The following is a 24,172-nucleotide window of genomic DNA, read 5'->3' as shown; positions in this document are numbered from 1 at the left end:
GTGTGGCTGTAACAATATGGTAAAATTGAGCCAAAAGACTCAAAAGAGGTTGGAATCAGATCAGACCCAGATTTATTAAGCTGTGATAAAGCATTGGTTACATTTTTATTGAATTTTGATGTTATGTGTAACAAAATGTCCTCCTGTGTTCAGGTTTGACTGTAGTAAAATTAGTTTTTGCACTGACACTTCAAATCAACATTTTAAAAGAAAAAAAAAAAAGAAAAAATCTAAACCTTGACAAAAAATTTGTCTTTGAGAATGTCTAAGTATAAATCCAAATCTACAACTCAAAAAATAAATATTTGTGTCTAAAAACACTAGGATAGATAATTTATAAGCTACTTTTTATAGAACTATAAGAATCTAGTGGTTACACCATGCCATTAAAAAAAAAAAAAAAAAGTTCTTTAGTTACAGCTTTTGACTGATTTAATGCACCCTTACTGAATGAAACTTAATTTTTTTTTTTTTAGGACTGCAATAAAATACTATTCATTATAGATTGCTTTACATAAATCTATATTGTAATAGTATTGTACATTGCATAGCCCTACAGACTTAGCCACTTGAAGTAAAAATTCAGAAGAACATTGTATAGTTTAAATTATATATAAAAAAAATCTTTATTGCCATTTTCACTATAGATTATACACTTAAACTTAATAGCAACACTTCAACACTAATCCGAGTTGGATAATACAAAACAATGCATCAATAACCAACATTCTACAGAGTGCAAAATGTTGGGAAATATTTAAAGAAAAACTGAATTAACAGCCTTTAGTAATGCAAACTTTATTTACATAAAAAGAAAGATCCAGTACTTCATGCCATGCTCCTTAAAAGAAAGGAATCAATCCTTCAAAAGTTATGAGAGATTCAGAGATGCTTGGAAGAGAGAGAGAGAGAAAAAAAGGCAGAAAGAAAACAGCAAAAATGTCAAACAGTGTTGAACGGAGAGGAGTTGAGACCAAGTGAAAGCGACATTAATTTAGATTTCTCTAAAATGTCTATTTAAAAAACCAAAACAAGCTTCAGTTACACATATTACAGCATTCTGCACAAGAAAACTGTACACGGAAAATCCTAAATGACACATAAAAGCCTGGTGTGGTTAGCCACCGTATGTACAAAAACAACTGTGCACAATACTAACATACAGAAAATGTTTACTTAATATTATACAATGACAGACCGGGTTATTTATTTTTTCATCCTATTTCGCATTAACCGTAATCTATGCACTGTTTACCCTGAAAGACGTTGGGATGGTTGAGTTTAGGGGGAGTCAGCTGACTATCTAGTGCGTTAGCGAAAATGAAGCGAGGCGCCGATCTACTGCCGGTTGCTCTTTATCCTCTCCAGCCTCTTTTTGAGGTCGTCGAGGTTGGAGGCGGGGGAGGAGGAGCGGGTGGGGCTGTGGGAGTGGGACTGCTCCTGCTGGAAGTGCTCACGAGACTCCTTCAGCTGGGACAGTTTGCTGTGGAGCATGTCTGTGGAGGAAGCCACCGATGGTCTCAGGGAGCTGAGAGGAGGTCGGTCTTCCTCCGGCTGCAGGACAACACAAAAACATTTACAATTGAAAAACAATTGAAATGCTTTCAAAATATAATATAAATCCGAGTGCCACAAGGCTCCCAAACAGCTTATTTGCATATATCAGCTTCATTACCAAAGACTGTAGCAATATGAACATGAAATGAGTCAATAACTGCAGTAAATTGTGTCTTGACTCAAGTTTTAATAAGAGACAAACCGTTGAGTTCTCAAGGCCGCGCCGTTGCCGTAAGATCTTCAGTCTTTCGTAGTAGGCGGCGGCGTTCAGATCTTCTCCGTTGGGCACAGTGCTGGAGCTTGGAGGAAAAGAGTCTGTGCTGTGCTGAGGGATTACTGAAAGAGAACAGAGACCTCAGTGTGCTAGAAGGGAGAAGAAAAAAAAAAAAAAAAAAGAAAGACAAAACTTAGGTTTCATAAAGGTTGGTGAAATTCACCTGTGGACGTCTGGATTCGGCCCTTTCCTTCACGCTCAGACTCAATCATGCGAAGTCCTCGCTCCACGTAGCTCTGGAAGAACTGGGACGTGTTCCTCAAGAAGGGCTCGAGGTCTGCATCAGAGTACTTCTGCTTGTATTCATACAGCTCCGTCAGACCCTGACAAACAACATGCGTATTGAGTATTGAGTGGACAACAGTAAAATGATTCTGGTTATTTCCTAGGGCTGGGCATTGACATTTCACAATTCCACTTGATTTCGATTCACAAGCTTGATATATATATCAAGTACAGTACATGCAGTTTTCAAGGAAAAACCTCAACTAATGCAGTAAACTACACAAGGAACACTGAGTGGCTTTTTCGGAGGTAAATGTCATGTTACGGACGCTGTTTACAAGCTGTTTTATCAACATATCCGTGGTTGAAACCAACTGAGTGATTACACGAGACATGATGCGAATACTATATCTTTTAACACACCTTCTGATGTTCATTCATTTATTATTTCATGCTGTAACTAGTAGTAAAGCAGAAGAGATGATCAGTTCACATGCTCTTTGGACTGCCACTGCTTCACTTTAAAAAAAAATTAATTTTTGGGATTTAAGAATTGACGCTCGTGTGTCAAAATCAGAATCAATTAAAATCGAGAAATTCATATTTTCAGCCCAGCCCCATTATTTCCCAAACATTAGACAACTCTTTCCCAAGCTGCAGTGTTACCTCTTTAGTGTTCTCCTTGGAGCCAATCTTTTTAAAGATCTCAGACAGGATGTCACTCACTTTGGCCTTGATCACCTTGTCATCCTATTCAAATTAAAAATAAAATTGAAGAAACCACTGCAATTTTTTTTTCGTAACAAGATGAATGTTTCAGTTCAGACCCAGCAGAACATACCGATCTGAGGGCGCCCTTCTCTGTGCTCTTGTCAGACTTGAGTCCCGACAGGTTTGCCGAATGCTTGACCACCCGCCTCAGGTGCGCCTCCAGTTCGGACTCGTTGCGGTTCTCAATCATGGACATGTGATCTAATATCTGAGAGACAGACATTGACGGATCACTTTCAGCAAAAGCAAAGTGTTGCTTTTTCAAACTTTCAGGTTGTTGGGGTCTCAAGCGTACCTTGGCGCCGGTGAGTCTGCAGAGTGTGTGCAGCAGTGTCTTCAGTGTCCGGTGGGGAACGTCACTCTTGAGCTGTTTGAGCTTCTCTTTGGGGAAAACCTTCATGAAATTGTGCACGTCCAGCAGGATGCGGTCCAGATTAATACTGTTAATGGTCTGAGGCAGGAAACGGATCATTCTCCATAGACACTGCACGGGACAGAGAAAGGTGTTTGAATAGCGATGTCCTTTTGCTAGCTAGCTAGCCAGTCATCAGCCAGTTAGCAATGTTTGAAAATATCATCATTCGGTATGAAAGTGTCATTCCTTAAACAAAATTTTGGTTAAACCGAATGACTGACAAATTTTGTCCTTGTTAAAAAAAAAATAATAAAAAAAAAAACCCTCATTGTTAACACTTAATAAAACTTCAAAATTATATTTTCCATTATATTTTGACAAACTTTTTTCATCAATGACCCATATACACACACACATATAAAAACATGCCAAAATGGATCCACGTGTTTGTTGTTGACAGCCACCTTCAAAAGCAAAAATTCACATCTATATTCTTCAACAAAATGTCTAAAAACAAAGACAATCAGCTAATAAAATGGCAAATGAAATGTGAGTTGAAGTAACTATTATTAACTGTTCAGGCTGCTGCCAATTTTGGTTTTTACATGTCACAATAGTAAACTCAGTTTCAGAGTTTCCAAGGTGCAATTAGAAATTTAAAAATGTTATTGGTGTTTACTAGTCAGAAAAAGTGCAAATTATGATAAATTGACACGTGAAGGTATTATTGTGCATGATTCATCAGTGCATGTTATTAGGAGTTCATGTCAAATGTTATTTTCTCTACCTCTGAAATGACCTTTCTGGGTGTGTGAGTGGAATTAAACATTCTTTTAATTATTTAAATCTAATTTAAAAAAATATCAAAAGATAAAATTAAAAGTCCCACCTAAATATTTCCCACTTAATTGACAGGACTTCTGGGTGTGTAATAAAATTCAATAAAAAGTAATAGCCAATTAAATAATTTTTCCATCATCATTTGACTGGAGTGTGGAAAGTGAAGTATTTTGAAAAGAAGCCTACTATATGACGCAATTAAAATGTCAATATACTTGTATGCCCAAACAAAGTGTGTCAATTGTACCTTCATGACAAGTTCAGAGAACATGGGGGAACCGGCAGTGCTGATAAGACTGTCCTGCAGCAGCACCAGCAAAGCACTGGAAAGAAAACAGACCTTTCATCTACAACCATCGATTACAATCTATTTTGTGTACTATGCTGTAAAAATTTGGCCAACACAGCAAAGGTTCGTGGAGGCGGCCTGTACCCCAGCAGAGCTGCACTGCTAACCTTAGGATGTTGGTCTGGTCGGATTTCTCCAGCACTCGAACCACAAGCAGGTTGACGGAGCGAATGAGCTGCTGCCCGTCCTCGATGTCCTCCACTCTGGAGTCCAACATCAGTGTGATTAGACCATGCATCAGGTCCTTCAGGACGCCCATGGAGGCCTCCCGCGCCAGACTCTCCATCGAGAACAGCTGGAAACAGACACACAGTGACTCAGCACACCAATGAACGGTGACTTTTGTTTGCTTTGCAGAAACTCGATGCATTTTAATGCGGAAATGATTTTCTGCAAACAAAAGCTGTTTGTTTCTGGCAATACAATACCAGATGTGTTCAGAAATTCAAGCAGAAGTTCTCTTCCCAAACTAAAAGTAAAGCTGCACTCACAGAGAGCATGTTTCCAATGATGCAGCTGTAGAGTTTGAAGATGTCCTTCTTGTCCAGCCGATCGTCGGCCATGTGCGTGTTGTAAATAAGCCGCAGCTGCATGAAAGTGGCGATGAGGAACTGGTCGATGTGTCCAGACATGGCTTCCGCTTTGTCCGCCTGCCTCAAGACCTCATCAATCTGCAGGATGTCACAGGGAAACGGCTTAAGCATATTCACTTTCGGCCAAAATTCTTTTGTTGCTAGAAACATTAGGGCTTTTCACACTGCTCTTAACCCCAGGTTATCATCGTTCTAAACACCGTTTTTTAACCCTGGGTAGAGGAACGTTAACCCAGGGTTTAAGAATGTACAATTTGAAACCGCTTATGAACACCCATGATTAATTGTTAACCCCGGGTAAAATATGAGCAGTGTAAAACGTGAAGCAAGATAACCTGTTTACCCAAGTTTAGAATGATCCAGGGTTAACTATTTCAAGTGTGAAAAGCCCAATTGTCCCTGGCTAAAAGCAGATAAATTCTATGAACATGAAGGTGGGATATCCAAACAATAGAAGAACCCACCTGTGCCAAGGCCTGGATACTAGTGTTGATGTCCCCACTGGCCACCTGTGAGATGACGAAGTTGATGGTGGAGGCAGTGCTATTGTGAATGTCGTCGAAATGAGGAGAGACCGAACGCATCCTGAACACACCAAAAACAGGATTTAAACCGTTTAACAAGAGTGATACGCCATAGCATTTCAGAAGCCAACATATTTCAACATGTAATACATTTAAAGGATTAGTTCACCCAAAAATGAAATTTCTGTTACAATTACTCTCATGTCATTCCACACCCGTAAGACCTTCGATCTTCTTATGGGTTTGGAATGACTTGAGGGTGAGTTATTAATGACATTTCATTTTTGGGTGAACTAACCCTTTAACTGACTCCAAACAAGACCTCTATTGTGCTAAACTCTTACTTGCGCTCAGGAATCATGACCGGCTCCAGAACTTCATCCAGTTTGTGCTGCACTAGGTCGGGGATATCGCTGGCACATGTGTGGTTGTTCTCAAACACGTCCAAATCCAACTGAAACTCTTTAGGGATGGACGGAGCAGACTGCTCCAAGTGAGCGTTCTGTGCCCGGGCTTGACTGTTGAAAATGGAGGAAAACATCACTTTGTTGCATTTTTTGATTATCCCCCCAAATTCTGATTCAGTACCAGCAAAAAGGAAAACAAGTATTAAAGCGTATATCCACTTACAATGATTTTTTTGTTTTGTTTGATTCCTTTGTGAAGTTCAAACTGCGTTTCAATTAAATGGTTCAAAACTGGTTCAGTGATTCATTTGTGCCCTCACTCAAGTTTGTATTAAACATATTTCATAAGTATATACATATGTACATTCCCTTTTAAAGGTTTGGGGGTCAGTAAGTTGATCAAAAAAAAAAAAAAAAAAAAAGCAGCAGTTTAATACTGATAATAAATGATTTGAGCAGCAAATAAAATATGAGAATATTAATGGTTGCTGAAAACTCACAGGAATAAATTACACTTTAAAATAGGAACCAGTTAGTAAAAAATTTGTAATATTGTGAATATCACAATTTAAAGTGTTTTTTTTTTTTTAATTATTAAATAAACGCAGCCTTGCAAGATTAAGGTTTTAAAAAACATTTTCACCAAATATGTGCATATATTTCACAAGTATATTGGTGCATAAATTTAATATTTCTCATTGTTCATTTTGTGAATCACTGTGAAAACATGCTTTATAAACTATATACTGTATTTTACTCCTTACATTAAATAATCTCAATCGTAAATACAATCAAATGAGGCGTAAAAATATTTAGCTTTATCAATCAACTGTATAATCCAATAGTTTCCCTTATATTTCAGTCCAGTTTTTTTGTGATCTCTAGACCTCCAGGATGTCAGATGCCTTGTGAGCAGTGGCTACAGCAGTACGGCAGTACTTACATCCTGTAAGTGCGATACATTATTCTGTCCATGGAGGGCAGCGAAGAAAAGAGGAATAGTAAGAGGAGAAAAGAGAGGCTCAGGATTAAGAAACTACATGCAATGACACAAGAGGATAGAATGAGACTGAGACAGAATTAGACTATGGCCGCATACAAAGTATTACACACAGGTCAAGAATTCCCATTTTGGCCAACTTGCCCATATAATACCCTTGCATTTCAAATGATCATTTAAGAGTACATGACAAAAGAGTGACAAAATGTTTGAAGATTTAGCGGTACATACTTGAGCTTGTTGGGCACTTCCTCTTGAGCAGGCTTGCGGAGGAAGGTTGCATTGGGATTGGTGGGTTGCTCTCTCTGGGGTCGCTCCTGTTTGGTTGAGGCCACAGGCGTCTTCTTGGCCGAACGTTTGATTCTCTCCTCAAGCATGCTCATTTCTTTTTCGGAGAGCTTAAATTATAAAACAATTAAAGTTGAGTTTGGCATGACATCACATTTAACATGAACCTTTTACTATTATTACAAGTGGCCAAGGCGATATATCAGCAGATATGACATTTTTTCTATTATTGTAGTGCAGAGAAAGCTAGTGCCCGAGTGTCTGAGCTCCCATTCTCAGTCTTCATTAGTTTACCATCTTGGATGCCCAATCGACAAACTTTAAATTTGTTTTTTTTTTTTTAAATCAGACATATATTGGCTTTATATCGGCCACCCAGCTCTAAGACATCGGCATCAGCCATATATTTAAAAAAAAAAAAAGAAGAAAAATTTCAATATCGGTTGACCACTATTCATTAGTGTCTGAAACATCATGTTTGAGGGTAACTGGCGTCTTACATTGCCGATGAGTTTGAAGACCTGGTCTCCACAGGTGTTGTAGGCAGCCACGACGGTATTGAGAGCAGCATTGCGGACCGTAGTGTCACGGTCTCCGATGTGAATGGCGATTTCTTTAAGAGCCTTGGCCGGAGTCGGCTGGCACACATTCATACCGAAGTTCTCAATCAGGCATCCAAGCTCCTCGAGACATTCTGAACAAATAATACCAAAACGTCATGATAGACACTTTCTACTGTAAAATGATGTTTGAGAAATCAAATCCATTTGCATTTACCAGATCTCTGCTTGGAGTTCTTTGATTTGGTTCCATCCATAAGGAAGGGGAAGACTTTACTGGCTGCATAGACTTTACACAGCATCGTCAGAATAGCACGAACGTCTTTGCGCACCACATCTTTTGATTCTCCAACCTGCATAGAGGGTAAGAAACCGAAAAGGACCATGTTAGGCTGCGTTTCAACTAATTAGATGTCTTTGTTGTCCAAAGAAAATAATAATAGATCAAGACCCACCTTGAGGATCAGGTAGGGGATGAAGGACGAGGCCTCGTAGTCGCTGAGCTGGTAGTTCTTCCTGCTCAGCATGGTGAAGAGCAGCTTGAGGAACTCCAGGGCTTTCATCAGCACACTGGTGTTGGTGTCAAAAAACCGCAAGGTGAACCACTTCAACACCAGGTCCAGACAGCCAATCACAGCATCATACTCCGGCTCCATGTGCTGGAAAACAGTTAACAAGTTTTAAGTCTAGTACAATTTGATATGATTGCAGACTCACCAATTGCTTTGTGACTAACCTCAATCATGGCTCCAATAGCTTTTACATGACGCTGAAAGTCAAAGTGGAAGAGTTCGTCTTGGAGCCACTTGGCCAGACATGTCGACATTTGAGTCTTCAGCTGCTCCACATACTCGTCACGAGGAGTCATGAAGTTCCACTTCAGAATCTAGAGAAGAGATGGGATTTGTTAAACACACAGATGAACCTAACGGTGCTACTCAATACTGTGGAGAAATGTTGTTCACAAGGACAAAAGCTGCTTACCTTTAACGCCCTCTCTTCCTTGATCCTCTGCTCTTTGCCATTGGGAACGAGGATGAAGATGGGACCAGATCTGTCCTCCTCATCCTTTGCCCCAGCCTTAACTGGAGGTTTCTTACCCACAACTCCCTAAAGTATAAGGAGAAGCCATGTTACCCTCACTCTACAACAAATCCTTTAAATTTAACGGTATTCAGAACAGAACAATATATAAACATCAAAAGTTAAAGCGAAACTGAAACAAACTGTCGTTGGGCTCACATAGCCTACCTCTCTCATTCGTCACAAATCCAAAGATTTCCATATTCGCAATGTATTTGGATGCTAAATTATTTTTTTTAGGCCTGTGCAAACAGAGGGTCACGCTAAACAGCACAGATTGTACTACAGTTGAACTAAATTGAGCAGTGTAACTTATGTTTGGTTGACTTATTTTGATAATGAACAGGCTGCGATGTCAAGTTAGCAATGCTAGAACTGATATTTGTGCACATACGAGGGCCCTGCGCGATCACTTGAATTGTTTCCTTATAACAGCTGAAAACTTAAAATACTCCATTTATGGTCATACAGATAAGCGCAAGGCATCATTCGAAACTTTAAAGGGTTTGTGTACACACAGTAAAAACAAAAACATTGTGCTTTTGTATAATTAAAAAAAAAAAAAAAAACCTTTGTTTCTGCTAACTTGTTTTTGAAGTGCGTCACAAAAATGAGCCTTTGCAATTTGATTATCACACAATCATACTATAATTTCAATTTTATTTTGATTAATTGCTCAGCATTAATTTTCACTGACTACCAAAATTAGACCGGACCATTGTGGCTGTATAATAAAGGTGGGAAGGAAGGTTGTGAATCAGTTTACATTACATGCAGTGCTTCCCCACCAAACCGTGCCACCTCACACCAGCTCCACTGGTGCTCTGTAGGAGATACTAATACCTTCTCGCTGTTAGGCGTCCCTCTTGAGAGCCTGTTTTGTTTAGCATTATCTTTCTCTCCCTTCACCTTGAGCTCCATGCTCTCGTTCTAGTGCACAAAATGACACTTTAGAGAGCAACACATTTAAAATGCTAAAATACAGAACCCAATTCATCTTAACACTTTTGACTTTTACAGAAAAATAGGCATAAAACTAAAATTTCACTTTCAATAGAGTCTTCTTTTGAAATGTAAAAGATAACACTGTCTTTGTCTTCCCACAAACATTCCCTTGTGTATTTTGGACCTGGTGTTTCAGATCACAGATTGAACAAGGTTTTTAAATTGTTCATGAGCAGCAACTCCCTACAAAAGCAGACAATGCAGAAACACTGAAATGTGCCACACCTTTTTAGCTGCAGGACCTGCTGGTTTAGCTTTCTTTGTGTCTGGTTTGGGTTCTGGTTCACTGAAGTCTTCACTGGGACTTTGGTTCCTGGCTGGAGCTGTAAAATAAAAGACATTCAAGCTGAGTGCACCATCTTTAATAGAACTAAAACTAAAAAAAATAAATAAATAAATCTAGAAAAAGTTTCTAATTTACATTTTCAGAATGCACAAATATGATTCAAAAGCAGGCCTGGGAAAATCTAGCCCTCATGATCCAATGTTCTTTCTGCAGGAAAATAGATTTTAAGGGCCAGAGTTGCCCACCCCTGTTCAAAATAACTCAAACCAGCCAGGCAGTGGTGGTCATGTTAGCTGTGGTTAAAGGGAAAGCAAGTGAACCTGAAGCTGGTTTGGCAGCAGGAGCGCTGGAGGCGGGTTTGGAAGCTGCAGCTTTGGCAGGAGCTGCAGGCTTGGCTGGCATTACAGCCCTGGCCTTCTCCAGCATGCCAACCACCTGGTCCTTTGAAGCCGGCTATAGAAAGACGAGAGGGCAAGAGTGACGTTACACAACTGCTTTTCTCTGGTCAAAAGCTGATCCATGTGTCCTAGTCTTAATAACCGTGTACATTACCATTCATAAGTTTGGGGTCACTAAGATCATTTTATTTAAAACTTCTATTTAAGGACAAATTAAATTCATCAAGAGAGTTTATATAAAAAAAATAAATAAAAAAAAGCTGATCTTCTGAACTTTCAATTCAAAGAATCAATAAAAATATTAAGCAGCAGAAACATTTGAGCACCAAATCAGCATATTAGAATGATTTTAAGGATCATGTGACAAGTCAAACAAGCCCAGCTCCAAGGTTAGGGCAAACTTGCCTTCAGTTTGCCAGTAGCCTTGACCATCTTCTCGTAGCTCAGGTGCATCATGAAGGTGGGGAGGGCATCCTGAGCTTTCTTGCGCACGTCGCCGCTGCGGTCCTCCAGGCAGGCGTACAGGTGAGGCACACACAGCATGAGGTCCGCGGGCACCGTACGCAGGGTGGGCAGCTTCTCAGCCAGCCAGCCCAGCAACTATAGAATTTAAGCAGCATTTTAGCTTGTGATCATTGATCAAATAAAACAGAATAAAAACAGTTTCATGTGGAGTTGTGTGGCTTTTAGACTATGTCTAAAAGGCCATTCAGGTGTTAGAACAAAATAAAAGCTACAAAACTTTGATCATAAAACTAAGCATTTAAATATTCAAGACATTACTGGGAGATATAGAGTGAAAACTGATATTTATATGCATTTTATGCAAGTAGTTTGTCATAAGATCTCTCTGATTTACATTACAAGCTATCAGAATTTCATCTTTTTGGCCATATAAATATCAGCAACTGCACCAAATTGCATATATTTGCTCAGTTTGGGCTTCTGAATATATTTTTCCTATATCATACTATGAGCCACAAAAGCCTCATGTATCAAACACGTAACTTAATATTTTTGCGCAACTTCAAAAAATGATTTCATACATCAGGCTTTACACAGGGTTAAACGGCAGTGTTTTTACCTCCTGTCTGAGGAAGGGGTTTTCCTTCTTGAGCTCCTCTGAAAGGTCCTCTCCTTCAAGCCACTCCTTCATTCCAGTCTGTTCCACCCAAGCGTTCAGTGTCGTCATGGCAGCAGCACGGACGTTAGCCTGAAAGAGTCAAATTTCAAGCAAATTAGAAACCTCAAGCTAGAGCGCTGAATAGTTATCTAAACAGCCAGACAAGTAGCACAAGCTTGTGTGATTCCACACCTTAAGTGCAACAAACAGACCCCCAATCAGTGCATACTTGAGTGTTTTATACCTTGCTATCACCGAGAACAGTGATGACAGGAATTCCCAAGTTCTTGACGTGCTGTTTGAGAAACGGACCCATGGCAGTGGCTATCTGCTGCAGAATATTGAGAGTCTGCTGGACCTACAGACACATGTTATGCGATTACAGCCATGTCTTTAATAGAATGCTATAACTGAAATGGCAATAGGCAACAAAAATAAATAAATGTGATACTCTAAACAAGATTCAAATATTTCATTTTTGATATTAGATAGTTTAATAAGAAATTTGCGTTACCAGTAGTTTATTGGAGTCATTGAGACGGCCCTTCAGTGCCATTGGCAGCTCGCCGATGCTGGCCTGAATGAATTTGGCCTCAGAAATGATGGCCGCCACCTCATCAAGACCCTCCTTTCTGACCTTCCAGTTCTTGTCACTGATCTTTGACACCATGTCATACGTGATTTTATCACTGTGAATGAGAAAATCAATCTCTTAATCTGAACCTTTTTTTCAACCAGCATCCAAAAGCTGCCTGATGGATCCATTATTTGAAAGCACTGCCACACTCTCACTGACCTGATATCAGTTCTGGGCAGCAGGTCCATGATGTCTCCGGCTCCACCGTCCACCTCCTCTTCTTCAGCCGCATCTCCCTCCTCCTCAGCTCCTGCTTTTTTGGTGGTGCCACGGATTGGGGCGGGAGGAGACTGTCCTTGCATCTATGAAAGATAGCATGACAAGGTGAAAAGTCAGACTTAAAAGAAAAACCAAAATAAAGTGATTTAAAACATTAGCACCAGTGGTATATAAAAGTCAGCATGAATCCAAAATTGGCCCCCCATGTATGTGGTCTTAATTTGAATGACAGCAGCAGAAAAAGCAAAATATAAAACCAACTATAATAGATTTCATTCTTTCATTTAATTTGTAAATCAACGAAAATAAAAATTAAACAGTAAAATAAAAAGTAAACTAAAATGTAAATTAAAAAAAAAAATAAGATTTGAACAATTTAATAAAATCAAAGATTGTGAACTATGAAACCATGTTTTGATAAACCCAGTGTTACTGTAATGGGCAAACATGGGCATTACAGACAATGAAGCAGTATAAGTACACAAAAACACACCCCTATAAATATACTTGGCATAAGCTAGATAGGGAGGAACTGGCATTATCAAATTAAAACAATGAATAAACAGGTGTGGTTGACTTGATTATGTACATAAAGCAGGTTTTAATGTGAGCTAAAACCCACTGATGGTCCAGTCAACTCTTTGAAAGGGTCACTTTGAATTACTGTATTTCAAAAGGCCATATTTACCTTCTCAAACTCAGCATCTATTTGTGAAAGGAGGGCTGGTTTCTCATCTTCAAAGAACATGCGCAGGGGAGCGCCCATGTACAGGTACATGACTCCCAAAAGAGCGATAGCTGATGTCCTCACAGCCTGAATTTAACACGAACAGCTCATTATACGCGAAGATCAATATTACATTGTAATATTCCAGGCAAATGGTGTTTATTAAATCACTACTATTATCAAGTGTTGCACATAAAAGTACCATTAAACATGTCATTCCACTTAAAAGGCCAAATAGAAGTATAGTTATGTATACTGAAACCATGACTCATAAAATCACTCACAGGGTTTGTGGCACCAAGAGCAGTTTTGACGTTGTTGATGAACGCCTTGACATTTATTCTGGATTATGGGGAATAAGGTTCAGAGTTAGAAATGAGGAAAAGATTAACTGCGTGAGACAGAAAAAATAAATACATAAATAATTAAAAACCAGGTATGCAGTGCTCACCCTGCAAATCCAAACTCCTTCATGGCATTGGCCAACCAGTTCAATGTCTCTGCTTGGTTTTTAGGATTCTTCTGAGCAAAAGCCATTGAGACAACCTGAGAATTGAGAAACAAGGGCAATTATATTTATATATATAAAACTAAAAGATGTCATAATAGTAAAATAATTTAATAATCAAATATCATTAGACAAGTTAATACGTTTCATTTATTTATTTTATTATAAAATAAACTATCATTATAGATGCTAATAGCAGTAATAATATGTAATCAAAGTTATTGACAATTACTAAACATGTCTAAATAGTCAAAAATAATAATAATACATTTAATAAATAATCAACTGTTATACAAGTTTAACAAACTACTATTATAAACACGTCTAAGTTTAAATAAAATGTATTTTATTATTATGTTAAAATAAAATAAATGCTTTGCTATTGATTTTTTTTAGATGTCATAATTATAGTGATAATTATAACACCTTTAATAATCAAACTAACAATTATTAGACAAGTTTAACAACTCTTTTATACAAGTTAAGTAATGTATATATAAAAAAAACCATATAAATATACTATTTATAACAAAAAAAAAAAAAAAAAAAAAAAACCAAAAAACCAAAATTTTACCACTTCTTGGATTTCTGCTAGTTGAAAATTAAGAAACCATTCCACATCACAAACACCAACCTGTTCAGCAGTCCAGGGCAGAGAACAGGCCTCCCCGATCGCAGTGAGAGCCTCTTTAGCGTTACTTCCACACTTCACGTCACCAACCTTATCAACCAAGCCATCCAGAACCACCAGTGCGGATGTCTTTGAGAACAATCCCTTTTGTGCAATCAGACCCACAATGTGGAGCTTCATTTGCATCACCTACAGAAATAAAACAAACACACCGGAAACTAGCACCTGATCGAATGCCAAACCCCGAGATCTATTAAGAGCCTTACATGTTAAAGAGGACTACCTGAAAGTTGGTCTCTTTCCATCCAGGTTTCTTAGCCAGCATCCTGACTAAAGCCTGGCATGGCATTTCAGATTTGTCCATCTGCTCCACAGCCTGAACAAAACACAATCAAGCTAAGTTTAGAGCATGTTCCTTAAGTTGAAATCATCACAAAAGTGCTTAAAATGGCACAAAAAGTGGACACAAAATCCACAAGTCACCCTCTGAAACTCCTCCATGCTAGCAAGTCTCTCCTTCCAGTTGCCGCTGTCCAGCAGCTGCATACAGGAGGCTGGGAGCACAGCAGCCGCTCTCTCCTCACACACTTCCAGCTGATGAACACACACACAAAAAAAAGACTTTTTTTTTTTTGGTCAAGCCCTCAGTTTCACAAAAATATTAAATGTGTCAAGACATACAGATAACTCAGTCTCGACAACTTCTTTAGTGTCTGGAGCTTTCTTGGACTTTGCACTTGGGGCAGAGGCAGGTTTGCCCTTCTTGGGAGGTCCTGCAGCCTGTTCATGAAGAACATGAGAAACAAATCCATTTTAAATCTTTTGTCTCACTTTAAAAAACACAAACCGATTTAACAAAAAACAAAAACTGATGATACCTTTGCAGGAGGAGCTTTCTTAGAAGGCCCGGATGATTTGGCAGGTGCTTCCACAGGTGGAGGTGCTTTAGCAGCAGGTTTCTCTTTCTTCTCTCCTCCACCACCACCACCACCTCCTTTCTTGCCAACAAGCTGCACTTTATCAGCACATTCTTTTATCTATTTATGCATGAAACATGGAAGGAAGAGCCATGAACTTCTGCACTAGCTCCACCCACAATCCTTTTACCAACTGTCTGGTGCACATTGCATGCAAAACTAGGGGAAGGAAGTTGTTCTTATTCAATTGGCTGGTTTTATGCAATTTCAGGAAGTTTACAGGGTACCAGGTTGATTTCCCCCTCTACAAATCTTTAAAAAGTCTTCAGCAAATTTCAAAATGAAATCCTTTTTTTTTTTTTTTTCCCTCTCTCTCTTCCTCCATACTTGATGTAGCATTCAAATTGATTAATTTTTAATTTCAGACAAAATTAGTATAGAATTTTTTTTTTTTTTACATTTCAGCCAATTATGTTATTGGTATCCACCAGAATATTAACATTGGTGTACCCCTAAGAATTCAACCTAAATGCAAAGCTAAACACATTTTACCTTGTCCAACTTGAGTTTGTCAACATCAGTCAGGTATGGGTTGACTGCTTTCTCCCCAACCACCTTCATGGCCGTCCCCAAAGCCTCAAAAGCAGCATCTCTAACCTCCGGAGCAGAATCATTCACTTGCTGCATCAACAGAAGAGGGACAACTTACTAAACAAGACCCCAAGACACCAGTACTGTGATTCAGAAAGAGTTTCAGCGCACTGTACCTTGAGGAACGCTGCACAGAAGGGCTTCAGAACGCTTTTTGGCAAAGTGCTCGGGGTGCAGTGACAGAAGCTTCTGGCGAGGAACAGTGAAGCCTGTTGCTTGATGGAGGGGTTCTTGTTGTCCATCACTCCCAGAACATCCTCACTGATGTTCTGCAAGGTTGTCTGCAATACAGTTATGCCATCAGTTAACAATTGATCAAATTTTAAATCATTGTCTGCCATTTGCCACCATTCATTTTGAATACTCACAGTAAGGAAGACTGCATCAATGGCCTCCTGCAAGGCCTGAACCACCTGAGGTTTTTTCTCTTTGAACTTTTCCAAGATGGTTGGCACCACCTTCAAAAGATTCAGAGGAACAAATCATGCAAAGTAAATGCTGTCAGTTTACTAAACACACCTCAGGGAAAAAAAAAAAAAAGAATTGTGAAAGGATTTGTGATAAATTAAGTCATGGAGAGCACTTACAAGACCTGCATATGTACCAAACTTCTTCCTCAGTCCTGCTGCCAGTCCAGCTAAGCACTTGGCTGCCATGGCCACTAGCATTACATTGGCATCTTTCCCAATAACCTTAAAAAAAAAAAAAAAAAAAAAAAAAAAGGAAGTGATAATGGCCTTGCTCACAGAGAATATCCCATTACCCAGAATTCCACTAGAACTTCTACCTTTTTTAATGCTCGGACCAGGTCCCCATAGTCTCCATTCTCGAGTTTTGGGTTCTTAGTCAAAGCCTCTACTGCCTCCAACGCTTCCTTCCTCTCCTGCCATTTTTTTGCTTCCTGCGACAAGGAGGTGAAATGACGCAGAAATTAAATTGACGCAAAAAGCCAATAATGATTAATACATTTACACTGTTATTCTGACTTACGATTTTTTCGTAGAAGTCTTTAGGAAGTTTTGAAAGGATCTCAACGGCTTCCAAGAGCTCATAAGGATCAACCTGAACAGCTTCAGTCTCCTCATCATTGTCACCTATGGTCAGAAATTAAAATGAATATGAAGGCATTATATTCATAAGACAACTAAAATTAATAAAAATAAAAATGAATAAATAATATAACACATATATAATATAAAATACATGTTATTTGCATTAGATTATATTATAACCAGTCTTTTGGCTTGGTGCTAGCAACTAATTCATTCACTATGGCAACCGATATAGAAATACCAGTCAGATATCGACTACAAGGTCTGAACAAACAGATCTGATTTCATTACATCTAAAATGATAGTGCAGATAGTCAATTATATAGACTGGATTTGAAAAACAAATCTGAAGGATTATAAACATTATCAATATTGTCTGGATGATAGAGTTTAAATTTAATGCTGAATTTTCACTACTGCCGTGTCTCTGGACACACCACTGACTGCTATTTTCTCACCGTCCGCCTCATCTCCTCCTGCAGCTTGCTGCTGCTCAAACTTGGCCTTCAGGTCCTGTTGAGAGCGTAAGAACCTGGTCTGCTTAGGAGCTGTAGTTGGGAGTTTCACCCATTCTTCCTCCAAATCTTTCAACTGAAAGAAAAGGGTCAAATAAATAATATTACAACCTGTATTAACCATTAACATGCCACAAAACTCGCCGATCTACACCAATATTTAAAGAGAAGAACTATGAATGTTCAAGTACAATGACTGCTACAGATGCACATTTTAAAACTTCATAAAGAATAGCAGTCTCACCTGTACGGAATTAATATTCTGGAGGGGAGCTCGCAGAGCATCGCGGATCCACCTATAGATCTCCACCGCCAGCAATTTGGCTTCATCTCGAACTGCCTTTTCTCGAGACTCGAAAAGTTTTGGCAAGACTTTCACCACAGGCTTGAGCGTTATGATCTTCGATCCAAATTCACTGAAAAAGGACAAATAAACAAGTATTTAATGCTGAATAAGTACCAGTAAGTAAGTGACAATTTGACAACCACATTTCCTACAGTGATGGTTAACAGGTTTAAGAATTGCCAACTCACCAAAGTGCCTTCCGTAGCGTCTCAATACAAGCAACAACAATCTTGGGGTTCTTGTTATCCAGTCCTTTGATCAGCTCATCCTGGACCACTTCTGCTTTCTCAATCTCTATGTACATGAGGCAGATATCAGAACCCAACTCCTTGGCTCGCGCTTTGGGCTGGTTGAAGACTTTGCCGACTACTCCAGAAACCACTTCCCCTGTTGTCCTGCAAGACAAGATTCGTTTCCATTAGATCCCATTAAGGCATAATGGATACTAGGAAAATTCTTCTAAATTGAGCCAAGCATGTTCCTGTTTAGTGCACCAACTTGAAGACCATTCTGGTGGCACAAATAGCTTGGGGAGAAAAAAAAGAGAGAAAAAAAAAAGACAATATTCTTGTTTTTCAAGTGTTATCTGACAATTACAGACTGTATCCCTAAAGCAAACTGAGTAAATCACACCAAAACAAAAACATTAAGATGTGAAGTTACTTGTTTTCACATCACTCCTTTATCCAAACTGAGTTAAAAGAATTGATACCAGAGGTCAACTGATTTATCGGGGTTTGCATAATTATCGGCAACGATGGTTATCGCTAAAAAAAAAAAAAAAACCAAAAAAAAAAAAAAAAAAAAAACACCATGCTGATATTTGTTTCGGGTTGTGTCCGTTGCTGGAGCGGCTGAGAAGGGTCCGCTGTCATCATACAGTACGAGAGCGGCCTCTAGAGGCAGAATCACTGATGCCTCGTGGTGTTTATTTTGACACGTGAGGCTGAGCGCTGCACGGAGAACGCTGACACTTCAGATGAGCATTTAAAACACTGACAGCGAAACGGTATGAATACAGTACATGTTGTCCTATCATTATAAACAATTTGCTGACTAGATGCTGCATTAGAGAAAGAACAGCAGTAGCCTATGTTTGCCGTCAAGGCTGAGGACGCTAAAATTAATACTACCTCAAGGGGTTAAAACAATGTGACAAAAATACACGCAAAGCCGACCCAAATGTTTAATGTCATGATTGTTACCATCTATTTGCATTAGTTTCAGCTGGCCACTTATGCATTTATTAGCCGGTGAAGTTGCATATTAAAGTGACGTGAGAAAACAAATTGTTCATGCAGCCGACAGAAACAAAAATCAGAAACCAATTTCAGTTCTTTATCAACACTGCGATACATATGTAGTTTTTTTTTTTATTAGATAATCATCAAGTGTTCTAAAACAGAAGCAAATAAAGAGAGAGACTATACATTTACGTAATTTCAGCGCTCTGGCCTTTGCGTAGATATTTAAAGATGACCATCTTAAAGCATGACCGTTTGGATTTATATGAAATGGTAACACTTTACAATAAGATTTTTATTTGTAACATTAAAGCTAATAAATGCTGTAGAAGTATTTTTCATTGTTAGTTTGTTCATTTCAACATTTACTAACACATTTTTAGTGTTTTACTTTTTGTTCCGGTTTGAATGCATTCATTTTATTCACTTCAATATTAATTTAATTATTATATTCATATTTATCTATTTCATTTAGCACATTTTCATGGTTCAGCACTGTTTTACTTGGAATGTTATGTTTGTTTGTTTTATCCAGTATCCATTTTGAAAACTATCGGTTGATTAATGGGTTATTGGCAAGTACAGTCAAACCTAGTTATCGTTATCAGTAAAACCCACTATCGCTCGACCTCCAATTGATACTCTACGAAAGTTTATCGTACCATTAACAATGGCTAACAGATTCCATCTGGCTATATTTAGACAGAGTCATAGAAACCAACTCAATGATGAAAAGCGGTAGAAGGAGCAGCACTTTTCCTTAGATCCTTGTTTAAACATAAGGAATTGCTGTCGTCCTCATGAAGACTGAGGAAAATAAGCTATATTTCTATGGTCTTCTGAATGGCTTAAAGATAGCTACTGCTGTGTTCCTACAAACAAGACACCTACTTTGCCTGATCACTCTCGCTCGATCCAGAAATAGACTTCCACCAGGTATCACATTTCTGCTTTGTTCCAAAACGCAGTTGTAAACAAAGTTCTTACAAAATATTGTCCCATATAAAACACTTCAAAAGAGCTGCTCAGGGATTGAGGGAAAAAGCAAACATCACCATTAACCCTCCAAGGACAAAATCATGAAACTCATTTAAAACTTAGCCACTAGCACTATATTCAAAGACTTCTGTTGAGACTGCTTTAATGGTGCTTTTTGGAAAAAAACAAAAGCTACTTACTTGCCAGCCACGTGTGCATTCTCGATATAAGCAAGTGCTGCCTCCAGTCCTTTGAGTTGGGCTACGGCATTGGAATCTGTTACGAATTTCTTGACAAGTCCAAGGTATTTGCCCCATTCTGGGCTCTTCTCGTCTTCTATCCTCTGGAAGAGCTTCAATGCTTCCTCGTATCCGTTTAATCTCGCTTTCCAAATCTAAGGGAAACCAGAAGATCAATCATGACAACAACCAAATAAATGAGCTCGTGACTTGAGGTAACTGACCCACTTTCCTTAGAGGCCGACATACGTTTAACAGCAATTATTCATAATACACATGAACTCTCCTATCTACAACGACATGCTTTATCATTGAAGTCGCAATGTGCAGTACATGACTACTAAACTGAATTTTTAAAATCACAAAACTTGAGCAAATTTAAAGGGGTGATGCTCTTTAACGCGATGTGATCAATCAATGTATCCATTTACTAATCTGTCAAAATAAACTAGGGCCTGGTTTCACAGACTTAAACCAGGATTAGGATATTTAAGTAGCTTTAATAAACGTGCCCTAGAAAAAAAACATTACTGGTGTGCATCTTGAGACAAAACAATGGCACTGACACATTTTGAAATATGTCAGTGCATGTTGCTTTCATGCATTTTAGTCTGAAAATAGGCTTAAACCTTGTCTGTGAAACCAGGGTTTTAAACAAAAGCGCTGCACACTACTCTCACCGCCGATCGTCCCGCCCCTTTACTACAAGTATCAGCAAGAAAAAAAAAAATGAATGAACATCAAAAGTCATGTTGAAAGACGCATTGCAACTGGCTGAAATGAAGCCTCTCATGCAATCGTCCAATCAGTTTAAACTGCGGGAAGACGTCATATGTAAACAACTTGTCACCTTACGTTCACCTCAGGAAAGTTATCTAATGTCCATAGTTAAATTATTTTGACTATATTTCTGTTCAAATAAAGGCAGCCCTGGTGAGCGTAAGAGACTTAACATTATCAACATTACAAACACCAAAATTTTGAATAGTTTATGTATGCGTGTGCAAATCTTTACTGCTCATTTTTTGAACAACAAGTGTTTATACTTCAGTATTTATTCATCTTTATTGCCATGTCAGCATCTAAACCTATCTTCATGGCAAAGAGAGTTACAAAAACACAAAATAAAAACAAAGCAAGAAAAATATGGCCAACAAGGGTTTATAACTTCCAAAATTTAAATATGTCTTAGCAGTGGTTTGGAGTACAAACATTATATCACTGAAACTTGACACTATATAAAAACTTTGTTTTTGGGTCCAAGTGGAGCAAACATTCAAACATTTTAACATTTCACTCATTGACATGATCAGTTAACAACCATATAGCAAAGAGGTCGTTCACCTAAATGTAAATGACATTCATTACATCAAGGTGTTAGATTTCCATAAAGGACTTTCACGTTTATTTCACCGCTTTGCATGCATTCATCTCTAAAGGCAACAATTAGGGTGAGCGAACTGCTGACAGTTTGGTTCTTCGGCCACAAGCTGTTCTTCTAACACTGTCAGGGGATTTTGGATGGGCCAAAATATAAAAAGTAGCCTGAATCACTCACCTTGTGTTCACATTTCTGGTCGATGGGTAACTTCATCCATTCACTGTCATCCCCCATGGCTGTTTTCTGTCGGTCTTATCTATTCAACTAAACAAAAGAAGGGGAAACTTTGGTTGCTTACACACCATATAAAGCAGAACAAAAAGGTCTATTACAATCAAACTCATTTTTACACAAATGTACTAAATAAGTAAAGGTTACCGTTTAGGAACAGATGAAAATTCAGAATAAATCTTAATTAGACATGTTTGAGCTCATCTGATGCATGCAACAAACATCTCAACCATCTAAAAGTATTAAGATTAAATAATTAACATGGCATGGGAAACTAGACTAGCTTGTCATAGTAAAAGAAAGTTCTGTGCACTTTGTAACACCATCCACATGCATTTCAATAACAATCTCCAGCCAGACAGAAGAAATGCCTTGATTCACTTCACAGCAAATGCACACATCATCCAGATATGCAGCCAAAGCAGAGGAACATCCACTAATGCATCTCCCAGAAGAGCCTAGTTTCATATTACATATCGATCCGAGCCGAAAAGTAAATCCTTAAACACAAAAGCCCAGGCTTTAAGTGAGGAAAACAACATTTAAAAGCATATATGCTAAAGAAACGCGTAGGAAAAATAATTCATGCATAAAGTGCCGCCAATTCAACCCGCCCAAAACAAATATAAAGGCAAACACCGAGTGTTATGATAGCAACTGTCTAAATGATTTATTAGCTAAAAAAAAAATTATAAATAAAGTAGTGTGAGGGTTTTAAAAGCGTTAGAGTGGTTCGCAGCGCATCACATGTGAAAACACTATCGGGGTGCAGCAGAGCCGTTAGTGACCCGCAGCTACTGTCGCTCGGGCCGTAGCTTTTTGCAGATTAAGACGTTCAAATATGGTCTTAATTCAATCAGGACACTGCAAATCTAATCCTCACGGCTTTCCAAAACAATTCCCGTGTATGGTTTGTTTAGTTTCAGGATGTAAATATGGCTAAATTTAAATATACCGGTTAGCTGTTAGCACATACGCGGCCCTGACTGACTGTCTGTTAGTCCTGCAACAGCTTAAACCATCACGAGATTCAAACAAATATCGCCATTTTCATAGCTTTCCAACAGCAAACACAAAGATTGAAATGTCAGCATTTACCCTAAACATCTCATCTAACCTGACACGCAACAAAAAAATGAAAACCCAGACTCACACTATTGTTTGTCACAGATATAAAAGCGGCTTGATATTATTCAGTTCGTCACTAAAACTGAGGCCCTCAAATAAAACGCAGCAACGTATAATGAAGCAGAAAACGCTTAAAACGGCTTTCGTGTAATAATTTCCGACCACAATTACATACATCAATTTTAGTTACCTGCTTTTAGAGAGGGAAGACAGGGCTATCTTCTTCAGCTGGGACCGATATTTGGTCATTACTCTTCGGGCTTTGAAACGCCTCCGAGGGCGGGGAGACAGAGGGAGGAGACGCCTAGTTTTCATTCAAACCTCCACTTCATTTGTTATAGGCTATTTAGTGCATTTTGTGCTGCTTATATACACGTTTTATTGGATATAATTTGTTTGTTCATCAATAAAGTGAGCATGCAATTACAGAATATTCGTGTTTAACATTTCTATCGTCTTATCACGTTTTCAGTAACGAACACTTTTTGTTTTTGGAAACAAACTTCTGGGACATTGACAAAGAATTTTTATATATATATATATATATATATATATATATATATATATATATATAAAAATAACACTAATAATTTATATAATAATATAACACTAATAATTTTTATATATATATATATATATAAAACACTAATAATTTATAAAAAAAATTCTATCATAAACTGGGGTAATTTAATGTCACGTCAGTTGTGTCACGTCAGTTAACGTAAGTTGTTAACATTTTTGTAATATATCACAATACATATCTATTATAAATAAAATCTAGGTATTTTATTAACAAAATACATCTTTTTACGTGCAGTTGAGTATTTACGCACATATTTAAGTAGTTTAGATCTAAATAGTAAAATGTCAAGATCCTTAATTCTTAAATGGATTTCAGTGCTTTTGTAATTGATATGTTCGCGAACTGTGGCAGCACAAAAATACAGATCCTAGTGGATTAGTATTTAAATGGAAAGCCATATGGGCGCAGTAAAACAACTGTGCTGCGCATGCGCGGGTTTCCATAGCCGCGGCTGCATCAACAAAAACTGACGAAACACAGCCAAGCATTTTTCAAAAAAGAGGGCGAGACTCCACCCAGCGCTCACTTCCGTGTTGTGTCATGTGCT

General features: G+C 38.3%; 1 protein-coding gene across 8 annotated transcripts; it reads right to left on the bottom strand.

The window, feature by feature from the left end:
* Positions 1–782: 782 nt before the first annotated feature.
* Positions 783–23,390, bottom strand: ckap5 (cytoskeleton associated protein 5). 8 transcript variants are annotated; one of them, XM_051883441.1, is made up of 46 exons: positions 23,233–23,390; positions 21,861–21,947; positions 20,264–20,457; positions 18,030–18,236; positions 17,740–17,911; positions 17,439–17,571; positions 16,919–17,022; positions 16,716–16,829; positions 16,516–16,620; positions 16,297–16,386; positions 16,045–16,209; positions 15,830–15,958; positions 15,239–15,397; positions 15,042–15,140; positions 14,844–14,954; positions 14,644–14,736; positions 14,364–14,549; positions 13,673–13,767; positions 13,506–13,563; positions 13,183–13,308; positions 12,435–12,577; positions 12,153–12,327; positions 11,883–11,996; positions 11,600–11,728; positions 10,921–11,115; positions 10,438–10,570; positions 10,057–10,154; positions 9,670–9,756; positions 8,728–8,853; positions 8,480–8,629; positions 8,199–8,402; positions 7,961–8,096; positions 7,684–7,877; positions 7,127–7,293; positions 6,839–6,862; positions 5,833–6,006; positions 5,429–5,549; positions 4,863–5,042; positions 4,479–4,666; positions 4,270–4,345; positions 3,123–3,311; positions 2,898–3,035; positions 2,723–2,806; positions 1,995–2,154; positions 1,760–1,893; positions 783–1,554 (listed from the first exon to the last, which is right to left on the bottom strand). In XM_051883441.1, exons 2-46 carry the CDS (start codon positions 21,915–21,917, stop codon positions 1,339–1,341), a joined length of 6,132 nt encoding a protein of 2,043 aa, XP_051739401.1. In that variant the 5' UTR covers positions 21,918–21,947; positions 23,233–23,390; the 3' UTR covers positions 783–1,338. The 8 variants fall into 8 exon arrangements, with proteins under 8 accessions (XP_051739401.1, XP_051739404.1, XP_051739402.1 ...); XM_051883444.1 differs by lacking the exon at positions 9,670–9,756; XM_051883442.1 differs by lacking the exon at positions 6,839–6,862 and having other exon boundaries at positions 23,233–23,389.
* Positions 23,391–24,172: the final 782 nt, after the last annotated feature.

The sequence above is a fragment of the Ctenopharyngodon idella genome, chromosome 24, assembly GCF_019924925.1.
Source record: "Ctenopharyngodon idella isolate HZGC_01 chromosome 24, HZGC01, whole genome shotgun sequence".
Lineage (NCBI taxonomy): Eukaryota > Metazoa > Chordata > Actinopteri > Cypriniformes > Xenocyprididae > Ctenopharyngodon > Ctenopharyngodon idella.
The sequence above is the reverse complement of the archived record's forward strand: the minus strand, read 5'-3'. Positions and strand labels throughout refer to the sequence as shown.

Excerpts from the sequence above, each read along its gene's own strand:
- ckap5 (XM_051883437.1), bottom strand. The coding sequence starts at position 21,917 with ATGGGGGATGACAGTGAATGGATGAAGTTACCCATCGACCAGAAATGT. Across the intron at positions 8,403-8,479 it reads CTATTGGAGCCATGATTGAG|CACATGGAGCCGGAGTATGA; the intron begins GTTAGTCACAAA and ends ACTGTTTTCCAG. Across the intron at positions 2,155-2,722 it reads CCAAGGAGAACACTAAAGAG|GGTCTGACGGAGCTGTATGA; the intron begins GTAACACTGCAG and ends GTTGTTTGTCAG.